Genomic DNA, 17697 nt, shown 5'->3' on the forward strand with positions numbered 1-17697 from the left:
GTATGCAATATCTACAACAGCAAAGGTGTGTCTCTTCACATTCTTACGCTATCCTCCTAAAACTTGTACTGAGGATATACACCACCATTCAAAAGCCTGGGATTGTGACTTTAAAAAAAAAAAAAAATCATGTTTTCTTACCTGGCTCATCGCAGTTTTTAGATGGTGTTCCAGGTGGAGTTCGGGTTCCTGCTCTCTCCTGTCCTCTACTGTCCACACACCAGCAGTGACCTGTGGACCCGTGGCACTGCAGCGGCCTGTACTGACCCTCCTCATCACACTGAGGGATGAAGGCTCCTATAGGACGAACACCACCGTGTCCGCTCTGAAGACTGTCTCTGTGATGCTCACACTGGGTCTTGGGACGACCTTCAATGCAAATAAACCAGATGTTTTAAAATTTGTGACTTTACTTGAATAAAACAATCCAAATAACTACGAACAACTACCATTTTGAGGGTGGCACTGGAAACCATCTCCATGGTATCCCGGTTGGCACTGGCACTGGAAAGATCCCGGACTGTTTGAGCACAAGGCCTGGGTGTGGCACGGCTGGTCACGGCACTCGTCCACATCTGCACATACCACAAAACACAACACTCACTCTGTAACTCATCAAACACCGCATTAGCCGCGTTTCTCAGGATGTTAGTCTGAGTCATTCTAGCTGTTGCCTGAAGGCTCCAAACTCCCACTATCCCGTCAAAGACCAGAGCACGCTGAACAGGAAGGAGAAGAGTTAACTGTCCTCTAACCCCCTTGTGTTCTTCAGCTGCGCGTCTCCTACGCACATTCCCTGAGTGAGGACATTGGGTCATTGTTTCAAAATACCCTCCCTTCCCCAACGTCTCTAGTTACCCATGCCTCTCTCCAAACTGCAAAGCCTTCACCTACAGCATTCATCTGAGAGAATGAGCCTGTGCTTTACCAACATTTAACCTCCGCAACGCATCACATCCCACTGACGGCACTTAACTCAGACTGAGTCACATATAAACTGCTGACCATATGCTTAGAAGCTAATATAGATCTACGGTGCAACAGAGTACAACAATAAACATTTAAAACTGTAAGACGCCAAACTGTTGTCACATTATGCACAACTTTAATGTCACAACCAGCATCCAGTTTTTCAACTGGAAAAAAAGTTACACTATCAAAAGTTTGGTGTTGCTTACCAAGGTTGCATTTATTTGAACAAAAATACAGTGAATTTTACAGTGAACAATTAAAATGTAATACATTTTAAAATGTAAGTTTTGTGAATAAATTACTGCAGCTATTACTTCAGTCTTTATTTTGATTATTTAAAAAAACATTTCTTTTATTTTTTTTAATGTTAAAAACAGTTGTGCTGCTTAATATTTTTGTGGGAACGGTGATATATTCTTTGATAAATAGAACGGTAAATAGAACAAAATGTATTTGAAATCTTTTGAAATCTGTCACTTTTGCACAATTTAATGCATGCTTGCTGAATAAGGCTTTTAATGTTATTAAAAAAGCTAATTTTACTGACCACGATCTTTAGGTAGTGAAAGGTAGTGCATTTTGCATTTTTTTCTAAAAATTATTTATGCATTAATATTTTAATTTGCATTATTTTTCTAATTTTAATGAGATAATATAAATATTAAAGTATCATTATATTATAGTATCATTTATAGTACATTTTTTAAAATCTTGTCAGTCCAAACAAATAATGAGTCAAGAAACTGTATATTAGATGAATTTTCAATGAATAAATAGTGTATTTTTTAGAAGTTTACATTATATACTTCCAAACAACACAACTGACTGTTTTCTTTAAGAATAACAGGAAAAATGAAAACAAAATGTACGGTAATGTAAATAAGTCATGTAATAAATAATTTATAATAATAATAATAAATGTGACCCTTGACCACAAAACCAGTCATAAGGGTAATTTTTTTTTATTGATTCATGAATAAATAAGCTTTCCACTGATGTATGGTTTGTTAGGATAGAACAATTTGGTTGAGATACAACTATTTGTAAATCTGGAATCTGAGGGTGCAAAAAAAATCTAAATGTTGAGAAAATCACCTTTAAAGTTGTCCAAATGAAGTTCTTAGCAATGCATATTACTAATCAAAAATTAGTTTTTAATATATTTATGGTAGGAAATTTACAAAATATCTTCAAGGAACATGATCTTTACTTAATATCCTGATGATTTTTGGCATAAAAGAAAAATTGATCATATTGGCTCATACTATGTATTGTTGGCTACTGCTACAAACATACCCGTGCTACTTATGACTGGTTTTGGGGTCCAGGGTCACAAATAATTTAAATTAATTGTTAATTAATTACGTCGGCTGTTTGGAAGTTTAATTTTCATATAGTAATTTTATATGTCTAATTGCATGGCATGCCTTTTCTTCATTCAAAGCTGGCCAATTCCTGTAAAGCATTAAATAAAAATTTGTCTCTGAATGATAAAGAAGAATATCCAATGTGGAATACCCAAGTTTGGTAGATTTGTGTTGAATCCAGCCACAGGAAATGAAGATGTTTCTTACCCTGACATGTCCGGCCGTCAAATCCAAACTCAAATCCGCTCTCACACTGACAGCGATGGCTTCCAGGCAGGTTCACACAGTAAGAATGAGCACTGCAGGAGCTCAGACCTTCTGCACACTCATCCACATCTACAGAGAGAGAATAACTGCTCAGTTACAATCCGTAATGCTCTAATGTTAACTAATAACTCTACAAGATTCATTGTTTTAGACACTGGGTGTCTAAAAAGCTATAAGAGGTGCAATGGAGTACGTCAAACATGTCAGTCAGGTGCTGGAGAGATAAAGCATGCCTTGAGATCCTGTCGTTTGTGATGGCAGAAAAAGATAGCAAGGGTTTCTCGTCCCTGTCGGAGTGCGTGGGAACAGGCCTGAGGCTCTGGGTGGGTTAAGAGCTGGTCAGCAGGAGACCTGGTTTTGATCATTGCTAATTACAGGGAGTGTAAGGAACCCACGGTCCCCCTCTCGCTCTTGATTTTTCTCTGCTCGCTTTCCTTGACCCCATTATTATCTACTCTAGAGCGAAGAGTTCAGACAGGTGATAAAATTATCCTCTAATAGGAACATGATGCCTGAAAACACTCACGTACAAACTCATGCACACATAATTAAGCACAGAGCCTTCAGAGTCATAGAAATCAGATTCATTCTGATGGTTTGCATTGTTCAGATGTTTTGTTTCAAAGAAGCACTTCAAAAAGAATTTATTCACTAAATCAACACTTTATTTTAAGGATTCTCAATTCTCACTATTAACTAGTTGCTTATTAGCATGCATATTAGTACTTATAAAGCAAATATTAATGCCTTATTCTGCATGATCATATTTTAGATCTCTTAATCCTACTCCATACTTAAACTTAACAACTTCCTCCCTAACTATTAATAAGCAGCAAATTAGAAGTTTGTTCAGAAAAAAAACTCTTAGATAATAGTGAATATGTGTTGCCCCCAAAAAATCATCCTTTATGGGGTGTTTACATATATACTGATTTACAGTGACAAAGCAGTAATAAGTCATTCATTTATAATGAGAAATATATATTTTTTTTTTTATGGGTGGGTCCAGTGATGTAACAATGCTGAGAAAGGTGCAACTTTATACAAATGAGCTTCATAAAATTATTTTTTTTAATTAAGCACAGAAATTTTTTTTAATTGTTTAGAAAGTGTAAGCATTTTGAATCATTCATCTTGTTTTTTGATATTATATTTTCCAGAATGTTACTTATTAAGTGCAAAACAAATAATAATAATAATAATCATCATCATCATCATCATCAAACTGAACCAAACAACTAGTTCTAAAATCAATGATTCGTTGAATAAAATAAATGAATGATTCAAAAATAAATGAAATTAATGATACAGGTACTATCAAATATATTCTCAGAAATTTAATTTTTGTAGTAAAATCACTGTTTAGCACTGTGGTTCCTGTTTAGGTTATGTCAGGTAATTTTTAACAACATAATGAACAAAATTGTTACCAATATAATAACAATTGTTATTTATTTAATTAATTAATTAATTGTTATTTTAATTAATAACAATATTTTCAACAGTATTAGTATTAATTTCACAATATTCTTTCCAACTTGCAGTTTTATTTGTGTAAAATAAATCAATTAAATAGAAAATAAATTTTAATTTTAAAAGTTTTTGCAAAGAACAGGTAAATTTTTATGCTTTTTAAAGAAGTCTCTTCTGTTTACCAAGTCTGCATTTATTGAAATTTATTTAAATACTTTTATTTAACATTAATATTTAATATTTAAAATGACTGTTTTCTATTTGAATATATTTGAAAATGTAATTCAATTAATTAATTAATTATTCCTTGATTTAAAATTGATTTAAAATGAATTTTTAGCATCATTACTCCACTCACATGATCCTTCAAAAATTATTCTAATATTCTGATTTGCTGCTCCAAAAACATTTATTATTATTATTATTATGTTGAATAAATATAAATAAATATAAATCTTATAATCTTATATAAATATTTTGTAACATAAATGTCTTGGTCTACACTTTTGATCAATTTAAAGCATCCTTGCTAAATGAAATTATTAATTTTAATAAAATTAAGCTATTGAATGGTATAGTGTATAATGTTACAAAAGCTTTTTTATTTCATATAAATGCTGATCTTTGAATCTTTCAAATAAATGTAATCAAGTATTTAAAATATTGATAATATGGCGATATATCCAATTTGTGATCAGTATTTCAAAAGTTATTTATGCAACCCAACAGCTTCAATCTCTCTTTTGTTTTCTGTATCAGTTCAACCAAATCACTAAATCAGATTTAAAAACACTATATGATCTCAATTCTGACATCATTACATCTCTATGTCAAATGTCATCTGGAATAAGGGTCTCAAGAAAAAAAAAAACATCCGTATTAGTACACAGGGAGTTTTCCGGAGGGGAGATGCGATTTGCTCTCCCCCCTCTTCAAACGAGGAAATATCAGGTGGTCTGAGCCCCCCAACTAGCTTAAAGCTGAGGATGTGGCCTCTGCGTGTGCAGCTCAAACAAAAATGCCACAGCAATGTGTCTTTGCTTACAAATCTTCCCCAGACTCACCACAGCCCCACAGATCTCCCACATTCCACCTAAAGAGTGTTTAGTCTTTCTGTTGTTTGGCTTGGTAACAGTGGGAGGAAGAAGATGAGAGACAGCAGACGAAGGGAAAGACCCCTGGGCACTGAGGGTTTCCTCTATTTTGCGTTTGACTCACTGGATAGGAAACGTCTGGCCACGCTAATGTACTACAGTGGTGATGACCCCACTTCTGAACGACCTGCAATGTTGATGTTACACAGATGCGTGGCTCTAATGAAGGAAGACGAACGTTTTGGGTTATTCCCGAAGTATTCCAGACCCACGACTGATTAAACAGAGTGTCAAGGACCTGAAATTGAATTTACGGCTCAAGCGGGTGTGTTTGCGCAGGGAGAGATACTCCCATATAACTTCTCTTACCATAACAGTTGCGTCCGTCTCCTCTGTAACCTGTGGCGCACTGGCACAAAAACAACTGTCCCTCACCCGGAACGCACTGTGCGGTTGTGTCACAGTCATGATTTCCAGAGTAACAGGGATTCACCTCTTCTGGCTCTTGGTCTCCAGCTGTGAAAAGAAGTGAAGGCAACCAAATTATAAATAGGAATGCAGCAAACTGAGCTAATGTCACTACAAATAACTTCTTATGTAATTTCCATGGATCTTAACTGGATCAGTCCCATAAAAAAGCTAAGCAAAGTGAAACACTTCTATAAAAGGTACTCAACAGAGCTCAATAGTTAAGGCTCAGACACACCAAGGACTATTACTTTAACAATAAAGCTGTCACACACGTCGATTATTTTGGATATATATCAGGTACAAAACATGCCAAATTTTCTCAAGAAAAAAAAAATCTTTTAACTAATGCTATAAATACACATGAGAGTCAGTTGGTACTACATTACTGTAATACTGAAGGTTAAAATGACCTTATTTGTATACAAATGCCTAAATTACACAATTGCATAATTATATTTCTACTCCAAATCGTTTTTTGAAATATAAACATTTAAATGGAGGCTGTCATAAAAACTAACAGGATTTATTCAAACATAAATACTGAGGAACTGTAAAAATTATAATTAATAGTTATATGGTGTATATATTTAGCAACATTCATATATTCAGGTGTGCATAATTATTAGGCATGTTTTCTTTTACAGATAAAATGAGCCAAAAAAGAGATTTAACCCAGACTGAAAAGTCCAAATTATTAAATGCCCATGAGAAGGATGCAATACTAATGCATTACAAGAATTTGCAAAGTTAAGGCTTGACCATTGGACAGCGAAATGCTTGTTGAGTCTGCATGCTCAGAAAAACAGGTGGAGAAGAAAAGATGCACGTTAACTGCAAAAGAATTAGGAATTAAGGTGAAGAATTAGGTTTAGGTTAATTAGGTTAGTTTTGGGAGTTCATGTTTAGTCTCCTATCCTGAAAAGTCTGACTTGCAGAGATGGACTAAAATGAACTCCCAAAACTTACTGCCAGATTTTGGAAGATAAATTCTTGAATCAGAGGTACAAGAGGATGTGATGCTTGTCCTTCAAGAGTCACTCTCAACTTATCTGTCTATAAAGCATATAAAAAAATACAAAAAAAACTGTCTTCATGTATTTCACAACACGTCAACTTGTTATTCTTATTAAGTCAGGGGCATTTTTTTAGGATTTTTTACCAAGCGAAGTCTCTGAGAACCTGACACATTGTACTTCTGAAGACTCCAGGTAGGTTGCAGTTCTGGAAAATGGTGGCGCTGGAGATTAAACGGTTCCTGATGGTGTCACACCTAATTCTTCACCTTAATTCCTAAATCTTTTCTTCTCCACCTGTTTTTTCTGAGCATGCAGACTCAACAAGCATTTCGCTGTCCAGTGGTCAAGCTTTAACTTTGCAAATTCTTGTAATGCATTAGTATTGCATTCTTCTCATGGGCATTTAATAACTTTTCAGACTGGGTTAAATATCTTTTTTGGCTCATTTTATCTGTAAAAGAAAACATGCCTAATAATTATGCACACCTGAATATAAGGAGTTTTTCACTTCCAGCCTTCACGGGCAGTTATATATCACTTACAAATGATTAAATACAAAATTAATAGTAGTTATTAAGATTGTTGTGGTTTGGAATTGGTAAAATGTGCTTGGTAAAAAAATATGACCAGATTATCAACATGCCTAATAGTAATAATATAAGTAATAATATGGTTTTACTGAACAATTGTTAAAAATAGGCTACATAATTTAACATGTACATTACGTATTATAGCAAAGGCCTGCAGAGGGCGCCAAGAGCCTGGTGATTGTTTTTACACTTTACTGTGTGATCTAATCTATCTATTGATTTAATTCAAATGTCCACTTAATCTTTAATATTTGGCCATTTCATTATGACAGAAAAGCTAAAGCCACTCTAATTTCTTGAATATATAGACATCAAAACGTCTAAATTCAGAATGAAGGTTTAAACTTTTATTTAGAAATCGTGATAAACAGTTAGCATATTGACAAAGACACTAATGTGTTCCCCTGTGTTTGTGTAACTTTATAAATGATTTACCTTACAAATATAATGAAATGGCGCTCATTGCATTCCCAGATGACCGTTATAATAAACCCAAACTCTCAACAAAATGCAGAGATGGAGTTTGAGATGCTCCACACGTGTAAATGACAACAGTTTGTGTAGCAGCATTTACTGTGAAAGGTGCCGCTGTAGCATGTAAATAATTAGAGTGCATATATTAAACTTGCATTGCATATTTGTATTTAACTGAATCATAGCATTTGTTAATTCTTAATAACATTGTGCTTTATTATGATTTTTAAATGGGTTTAAAATGTGACCCTGGACCACAAAACCATCAGGGTCATAAGGGTGAATTTTTTTAAATTGAGCTTTATACATCATCTGAAAGCTGAATATACAAGCTTTCCATTGATGTATGATGTATGTTTGTTAGGATATGACAATATTTGGCCGAGATATGACTATTTGAATATCTGGAATCTGAGGGTGCAAAAAAATCTAAATATTGAAAAAATCACCTTTAAAGTTGTCCAAATGAAGCTCTTACTAATGCATATTACTAAGCAAAAATTAAGTTTTTATATATTTACAGTAGGAATTTTACAAAATATCTTAATGAAACATGATCTTTACTTAATTTCCTAATGATTTTTGGCATAAAAGAAAAATCAATAATTTTGACCCATACAATGAATTTTTGGCTATTGCTACAAATATACCCCAGCGACTTAAGACTGGTTTTGTGGTCCAGGGTCACATATGTGGAATCCGCCACTTCCAATATTTTGCCAATTACTCAACATGGGCAAAATGCAATCAAGGTTTTTTTTTTTAATTGAATACTCATATGGAATAGAGGAATCGTTGCAGACCTATAAGTCCACAACATAAAAAATATTGTTGGAATCACTTTTAATCCAATCAGAACCCACCCAACTTTAAAGAAGTTAAGCATTTAAAGTGACAGAAGACCATAAACACATAAAAATAAACATAAAAAATGTCTTAAAAATGGTTTTGCTTATTATAAATATGCAGTTATTTTTTTTGCTTCACAAGATGTTCATTGATGGACTGGAGTGGTGTGGATTACTTGTGAATTATTGTGATGTTTTTAACAGCTGTTTGGACTCTCATTCTGACGGCACCCATTCACTACAGAGGCTCCATTAGTGAGCAAGTGATGTAATGCTAAATTTCTTCAAATCTGTTCTGTTTTGAACTCATTTACCTCTTGCATGGTCTAAGGGCGAGTACATTTTTGGCTAATTTTCATTTTTAGCTGAACTATTTCTTTACTGAAAGGCAAAACCAAAAACGTTCCTTGTAAGGCATCGCTGCAAAAATCCTCTTTCAAAAACTGTGTATAGCAATTTGTGCCAGTTTATAATACTGATTGACTGCATTGCTGTTTATTCAAGATGCTGAACTATCTCACCAGCGAACATACACTGGAAATGTGACTCACAGATGAATGAGTCACTGCAGATGTTTTAAAACCTCCGGCCAAAGTCAGCATCCTGAGACGAGGCTTCTTTAAAAAATGAATAAGTAAAAAAAATTGAGGGAACTTTACTACAGCCATCAGAGCCTAAGGGGAAGCGTGATGTCGTAAAACCACAGACCTTGAATAATGAGGGTCTTTGTGATAAACGTGCATTTACAGGTGTTAACATATGGAGAGGTGTGAACACTTGCTTCCCGACAAACCTATGCGATTTCAAATGGTCTTCAAATTTGACCTTGGAGGTCAAAGTACTTGACCTGGAAAACACAACACCTTTAAAGGGTCTTAAAACTCAGGGTGGTTCACACACCATTACTAAAACTACAAGTGACATTACCAAACTTGTCTTAGACCAAGACAACAGGAATTCATTGTGCTCTTACCCATACGGCGTACCATGAGGGACCCATTGTTGGGACCCTTGGGCCATACGGACTACCTTCACCCCCATCCAACGTCTACTCATCACACATTAAAAACAGCTTGATTTCCTCACCCCAGGCCAGGGACCAATTTGGACAATTATCAAAGGCAGACAGGAAGACTTTTGTTTGAAGTGAGCGAGAACGAGAAAGACGGTCCCCTTTAAAGTGACTCCACAGGGGAGGGGGAAAAGTGGAGAGAAACTACAGGACAGACGTTGCCAAAGTGGGTCGGGGGGTTCTTTTCAACTTTGTGCTAATTAAAGGGACAGCGGCAGAACAGCGGGGAGGAGCGCTGGTTAACACAAGGCTTCGAGGAAAACGAAGGGGGTTGACGGACCGGGTGGGAAACTGCTGTCGCGAACGGGAGAGAAACACTTCTTGTGTAGTTTACACAACAATACTTATGTCAAGAGTGTGTGACGAGAGGTTTTGGAACTCAGACCCATTAAAGGTGTTAGGGTTTGTGCCAGAAGAAACAGAAGCCGACTGACTGACCTAACACACTGACCATCACTGTTCTACACATTCATCTAAACAAAGCCAAAACTTGTGTATAATTTGATTTAAAACGAGGACATATTGGCTTTAAAATACTGGTCAAAAACATGTTGGTCAGATTAAGCATAAAATAAAAGAAAATACAATGAAATTAAAATAATGAAATGAAATGAAAGAAGTTAAATAAAATATAAAATAATGAAATGAAGTCAAATAAATAAAATAAAATATAAAATTAAATTAAATAAGAAATAAAAAATTGTGAAATGAAAAAAAAAATCTATAATATAAAATTAAATTACAATGAAAAGGAAGTAAAATAAAATTAATTAAAATAATATATTTATATAAAATAATGAAATTAAATGAAGTAAAATAAAATATAAAATAAATAATAAAATGAAGAAAAATATAAAATAATGAAATAAAGTAAAATAATTTTTTATTTAATTAAACATAAAATTAATACAAAATTAAATAAATATCGAATTATATAAAATTAAATAAACTGAAAAAAGAAATACAAAAATATTGAACAAAACAAAATAATTAAATGAAATAAAACAAAATAAAATGATAATGAAAATGAAAATAAATGAAAGAAGTCAAATAAAATAAAAAATTTAATTAAATAAGAAATAAATAAAAATTGTGAAATGAAAAATAAATACGATTCTATAATATAAAATTAAACTATTAAACTATTTACTTTACTAATTAAATAATAAAAAAGGAAGTAAAGTAAAATGAAATTAAATAATAAAATAATATAAAATAATGAAATGAAATAATAAAATGAAGTAAAATATAAAATAAAATAAAATAATAAAATGAAGTAAAATAATTAAATATAAAAATTAAATAAAATAAAAAAATAAAATGAATAAAATTATATAAAATAAAATAATTAAATAAAATGAAAAAAAAAATGAAATATAAAATAACAGGATAAAATTTAAAAATTGAAATAAAATAAATAATTAAATTAAATCTAAAATTAAATTAAATTAAAATAAAATTTAAATCCAAGAAATTTAAAATTAATGCCAAGATGGCCACCAAGTGAACTGACTTTGCCCTGACCAAATTTCATCAGCCCAGGTTGTTTGAAAAAACATCATCAACCCCATGTAACTTTAACAGCTGGTCTGGAATGAATGAGAAATGAGATCTAGCTACACACTCATATTCACAGTCAGCAGGACCATAATGACATGATATGTGGTCACATATAAGCGTGTGAATCCACCTCAGTCTAATCTAATATCTTAGATGTGTCAGCACTGGTCTAATTACCATATGTCAGTCGTGCCGAACGCACTGGACAGACAGTGGCAGCTGTGTTTTCCAGCCTCAGCCAGAGTGCATGCATGGCTCTCTTGGGTACAGGGATTCCGGGGTGTCCTTCTGTTCCCACAACATCACTCTGCAACTATTCCTCTACCCACCACCCTGTTATGGACACTCCCAACACAATAAAAACAGCAGGATGAAATTTATCACATGCGCTATACAGATTTATATTTTAACATCTGGAGGAGACTTTACTCTTAAAACAGTAAACTCTCACAAACAGCACGATCTGACTAAGAAACAACCACATCACAGCAACCAGTTCCTGCAAAATAATAAATAAATAAAAATAAATAATAAAATAAAATAAAATGTCAGCCTAGAGTGACAGCAATGATTTTCAAAAAGGGATGCACAAATATGAAATAAAATAAAATAAAATAAAATAAAATAAAATAAAATAAAATAAAATAAAATAAAATGTCAGCCTAAAGTGACAACAATGATTTTCAAATAGGGTTGCACAAATATAAAATAAAATAAATAAAACCTATATAGCGAATGTGATAAATTTCATACTGGTGTTATTACTGTAAATTAATAAATAATAAAATGAAATGATAAAATAAAATGAAATAAGATTAAATAAAACCTATATCGCGAATGTGATGAATTTCAAGCTGCTGTAAAATAAAATAAAAAAAAAAATAAATAAATAAAATAAAATAATGTCAGCCTTGAAAAGTGACAACAATAATTAATCATGAAAACTCAATAATTGTGTGACGTTTCAACCAGAAATGCACAAATATGAAATTTCTGGCTGATAAAGGGACATTAAATCCTACACTATTAAAATAAAATGTTTTAAGCACTACAAATTAAAAAGTTTTAATCTCATAATTTCACCCAATAATTAAAATGGCACTAATATATCATGCATCCATGCTTACGTCATAACTTTTCCACTTCACAACATTTCACTTCCAATATTTGATGACACAAATACCATTCATTACGATGCAATGCAACAACACTCTATCTTCATATATAAACGTGCAATCCATTGCAAATGTAAGGAAAGGTCACATCAGGTTCTGAAGATTGTGCAACTCAAGGAAACTGGATCTTATTTCAGCTCACAGACTAGATACAACACAGCTGGAGATACGCTCATCCCAACCCCACTTATCATCCTAAAGTCAACATCTACAGCACCAGCCAGGAACCAGAAGGCCATACAAAGCGCAATGTAATGCACCATGGTCCAACTAAAACCTCTTTTGGGAACTACACAGCCTTACAAGGTCACAAATCGAGGGGTTAAAAAAGAAACGTTTGATTTATTCCTTAAGGGAACTCACTGGATAAAGGGATTTGTTACAAAGTGCTCACACAAAGCCCTGTAAAACGCTACAGGCTCACTTCACAGACATAGTTAATTTTAAGTGCAGTCCTCCTCTGGGTCTGCTGTCTAATACCAGGCCATGGTAGAAAGCAGCAGGTGGTTTGGGGTGGTTATCTTAGACCTCCTATTTTGCATGATGGGAAGGCAGCTGAACTCAAGCCAGTGTGAAAGCCAGACGTCTCATTGCCACATCAGTCAGCATGTTAATAAAGAAACTATGCCAAAAATGAGGGGCGGTCTACATGAAGAATGAGCAGGAGGCCATACACAGGGAGACTAGGTAATGAAGCTGTTATGCAGATTTTCCACAAAAATTGAGAAGACGACACCACAGTCAACAAAAGATGGGCTATTCCCATAGTTGTAACAGTTAAGACAGTGTAATTCCAAATAATCCTGGGTTATCTGGGTTACATGTTTCACATAGTTCACCCTGGGATAGTAATTAGTCGTGGGTAGTTAGGTTTCAAAACTTAGTCGGGTTCTGAAAATTCTGAAAAAAATGTCAGAATTTTTTCTTAAAGTTCTTATTTGCATATTAATGACTTTGAAAATGTTTGAAATAACTGCTTGTCAAACGGTGAAAATGTCACCACGTAAATACACTTCTGAAACACTCTAAAAGCACAGCAAATATAACAAAACATATATATATATATGTTTGCATGTGAATGTTAGTGTAACTGCACAAAGCTCATGAAAAATTAAAGGGATAGTTCACCCAAAAAATGAAAATCACCTCATGATTTACTTATCCTTAAGCAATCCTAGGCAAATATGACTTTCTTCTTTTAGACGAATGCAAACAGAGTTATATTAAAAAATGTACTGGCTCTTCCAAGCTTTATAATGGCAGTGAATGGGTGTTGACATTTTTATCTCCAATAAAGTGCCGAGAGGAAACTGGTTTTCCTTTGCTGTAAACTTGGTTCTTGTGAGACTAGCGTATTCTCACCAGAGCTTATGCTACGCCTACGTTATCCGCTGGAACGCCACTCTCTCGAGAACGCATGTAAGACAGTTAGCGGAAGCTAGAGATTATGGTTTCTCAAGTTTAAATATGGACATTCTTCTTACATAAAGGCATCTGCTTGCTTCAGAAGGCCTTTATTAACCCCCTGGAGTCATGTGGAGTACTTTTTATGATGGATGGATGCACTTTTTGGGGCTTCAAAATCTCCATTAATAAGCTTGGAAGAGCCAGGACATTTTTTAATATAACTCTGATTGTATTCGTCTAAAACATGAAAATCATATACACCTATGATGGCTTGTAGATGTATTTCCATATGTTTAATGAGGCTCAGAGGTGGCATGAGAAATATAAATATTATAGAAATATTAAATGATTTAATTAACTGAAAAGATACTTTAAAATTGAAACTAAAACTGCCAGTAGGTGGCGGCAAGTCATGGATTTAATAACAGAATCCAAATTCGTTCATTTGATTCGTTCGAACGGCTGATTCATGTAGGAATAAAGCAAGTGACTCTCTTTATGAATGGGAAATTGAATCATTAACTCACTAGATTCGTTTAAAATCGCATGTTCATTCATAAGCGAAACACCGCTGAGTTGATGCGCAGTGGCACAGTTGTGACTTGTTTCTATTTTTGACGATGAAATAGAGCAAAATCAGGCAATAATGTTATAGTCAGACAATGTAAGTCACTTAATATTAACTTCTTGTTTATTTAACTGTTGTATTAAATCAATGTCTCATTTACAAACTACCTTAAAAATCATTAAAAGCTGTCACTAATTTTAGTTCATTGCAATGCAATGGTCACTCTGTAGAGCCCTGCTTGAGGGGTAATTCTTATCATGGGGTGAACTATCCCTTTAATTAGGCAAGAATTGTGGCACTTTATGATTGGTTGTATGTTGCTAAACAATATACTCTTTTAAAAAATGAAACCAGGGTTAAAAATAGTCTGAACCCAGTGATAATATGGAAGAAAATATTTGTTGCTACTTCCATTTTATCCTGACTTTAACAAACCTGACTTGGAAATCACTACATTCACATCAAACACAACATATAACTGTGACCAGCAATTTTGGCGTTTCCTACCTCCGAAAGGGCCGATCTTGTTGGTGATGGCGTATCGAAGGATGCGCTCCTCTTTGACGTACATAACAAATATGCGATTTATTCTCAGTTCCTGCATCTCCAGTCCACTGCGGAGCCCGTGAGTGCAGTCCCTGTATGTGATGTTCTGTTTGACCTGGAAACTGTGGGTCTCCGCTCCGTTTTCAGCTGAGACGACTGTAAACTCACGTACGGATGTGGAGGTAATCACTAAGAACAGGAAAAACGCACAAATTTAGATTAAAGCAATTCACAACGAGCTTTAATTCTAGACCCAAAATCCCACAGGATTTGATTGTTAAGCAACCTTAGGTTAAGCACAATGAGAAATGGCTTTTATTTAGGGTGCATCAAGATCAGACACAGCTTCCTATGAAAGGAAATAGAGCAGACGGGAGACGTCACAAGATCTATTTTTTAGCTCACATTTTCTTTTCCTTTTCTTTTTTTTTATAGCTAAGCCATTCTCAAAGTCCGAAGTCTGTCTTATACCAAGTCTCATATGCTCACCAAGGCCGATCAAAAATACAAGTTAAAAACAATAGTACACAGTACACAGTAATATTACAAAATATTATTAAAACGTAAAATAAGTGTTTTCTATTTGAATGTATTTTAAAATGTAATTTATTCCTGTGATGACAAAGCTGAATTTTCAGCATCATTACTCCAGTCTTCAATGTCACATGATCCTTCAGAAATCATTCTAATATGCTGATTTGATGCTTAAGAAACATTTCTTACTATTATCAATCTTGAAAACAGTTTTGATGCTTAACATTTTTGAGGAAACTATGATTCCAATTTATTAGGATTCTTTTATGAAGTTCAAAATAACAATATTTAGTTAAAACAGTTTGATAGTTTGATAGTAACTCTGTACTGGAATTTATCATCAATTTAATGAATCTTTAATCTATTAATAGTTCTGGTAAATATTAAATAAAATATATAAACAAAATATTTTTTATGTTTTTTAAAGAAGTTTCTTTTGCTCACCATGCCTGCATTTATTTCATCCAAAAACAGTAATATTGTGAAATATTTGTACTATTTAAAATAACTGCTTTCTATTTGAATCTTTTTTAAAACGTAATTTATTCCTGTGATCAAAGGTCACATGATCCTTCAGAAATCATTCTAATATGCTGATTTGCTGTTCAAGAAACATTTATCTTTATTATTATTATTATTATTATTATCAATATTTAAAACAGCACTTTTTTAGGATAAATAGATATATTTATCCTAAAAATGTACTTTTTAAAATATAGATAAATATTATTATTATTATTATTATTATTATTATCAATATTTAAAACAGTTCAGTACTTTTTTTTCCAGGATAAATAGAAAGATCCAAAAATCCATAGATTTTGCGGGGCTAGAATTACAGAAATTAATACTTTCATTTAGCAAGGAAATTAAATTAAATTGATCAAAAGTGATGATAAAGACATTTATAATGATACAAAAGATTTCTATTTCAGATAAATTCTGAACTTTCAGTTCATCAAAGAAACCTGAAAAAATTCAGTTGTTTTCAACTTAATAATAATAAATGTTTTGTGAGCAGCAAATCAGAATATTAGAATGATTTCTGAAGGATCATGTGACTTGAGTAACAATGCTAAAATAGCTTTGAAATCACTGGAATCAATTACATTTTAAAATATATTTAAATAGAAAACAGTTATTTAAAATAGTAAAAATATTTAAAAATGTGACTGTTTTTGCTGTACTTTGGATCAAATAAACGCAGGCTTGGTGAGCAAAAGAGACTTCTTTAAAAACATTCAAAATCTTACGGTTCAAAAACTTATGCCTGGCACTGTATATATGCTTTGAAGTTGGACCAGGGTCATAAAACAAAGATGGATAGTTTTTCCTCCTCCAGAACTTACATGAAGGATAATAATGGTAGGTGTCCTTAAATGGTTCCATTTGCACTGTTGCACCAGGAGGTATAAAGGGAACACTGCCCTGTAAATGAGTGTCCACACTGAGGTAGTTCTGGGTATCCAAACCCGTAGCCGTCTGAACGATGCTGAGACGCTGGTTACCGGGATAGAAGGTCACCTCGGCACGGCGAGTGAATTCGGCACCTGTGAAACAGAAATGTTGGTGTTCAACATGATTAAAGGTCGTTAAACAGCAGTGTTGTGGCTCACCCATTATACTGCAAACAAATATTACAAAATAGGATCCAGATGGGGGCTGTGACCCTTCTAATGGTGCTTGATGAATATTCAGACATTTCAGAAAGCAAAAACAGGTTTTTTACACAAAGTGAAAACATATTATTAAATATCAGAGCACCTGATTTAAATTAAGTGGAGGGGTTGAATATCAGACTAGCAAAGCCCTTGTGGGACTCTATTAGCGAGAATAAAACCTCCAAGCTTAAAATCTCCCAGCAGGAGACCATATGTTTAACAAACATTCGACACCATAAAAGAAGTAGAAAATGAGAACATGACGGCCTCACCGGTGATACTGAAGCCATTAAGGCTGTTTGGCAGCTCCAGGGCGAAGAGCCAACCAAACAGACCTCCAATGGGGGCCACAGGCATGAGGGCCCAGCCCACCGGCTCTGGGACCTCACTGATGGCGGTGTACGCTCGTCCGTCACCCACCACGATGTAGGCGTGCAGGTCGATGCTGTCTAGCTGCACTGCTGTGCCGCCCACCAGTACGGTTCCTCTGACCTTTCCGTTCACACGATGAGGTGCACCTGAGGGCAAAATGGAGACAAAATCAAAAACTTATAATTAGCTTCTGCAAGTATGTGGATAGCTAAATAATTCGATCTAAATCC

The 17697-nt window shown here is 33.9% G+C and overlaps 1 protein-coding gene across 1 annotated transcript in view; it reads right to left on the reverse strand.

Moving 5' to 3' along the window:
- nid2a (nidogen 2a (osteonidogen)) overlaps positions 1-17697 on the reverse strand; it is a 43446-nt gene that overhangs the window by 14633 nt on the left and 11116 nt on the right. Inside the window, exons 6-12 of the mRNA XM_051132559.1 lie at positions 17368-17613; positions 16784-16984; positions 14862-15089; positions 5543-5689; positions 2547-2675; positions 450-575; positions 142-369 (exon numbers count right to left, since the gene is read on the reverse strand). Of these exons, the coding sequence (XP_050988516.1) occupies positions 142-369; positions 450-575; positions 2547-2675; positions 5543-5689; positions 14862-15089; positions 16784-16984; positions 17368-17613 (1305 nt within the window). The remainder of the gene's footprint in view (positions 1-141; positions 370-449; positions 576-2546; positions 2676-5542; positions 5690-14861; positions 15090-16783; positions 16985-17367; positions 17614-17697) is intronic.

Source organism: Labeo rohita, chromosome 17, assembly GCF_022985175.1.
Source record: "Labeo rohita strain BAU-BD-2019 chromosome 17, IGBB_LRoh.1.0, whole genome shotgun sequence".
In the NCBI taxonomy this organism is placed as follows: Eukaryota; Metazoa; Chordata; class Actinopteri; order Cypriniformes; family Cyprinidae; genus Labeo; species Labeo rohita.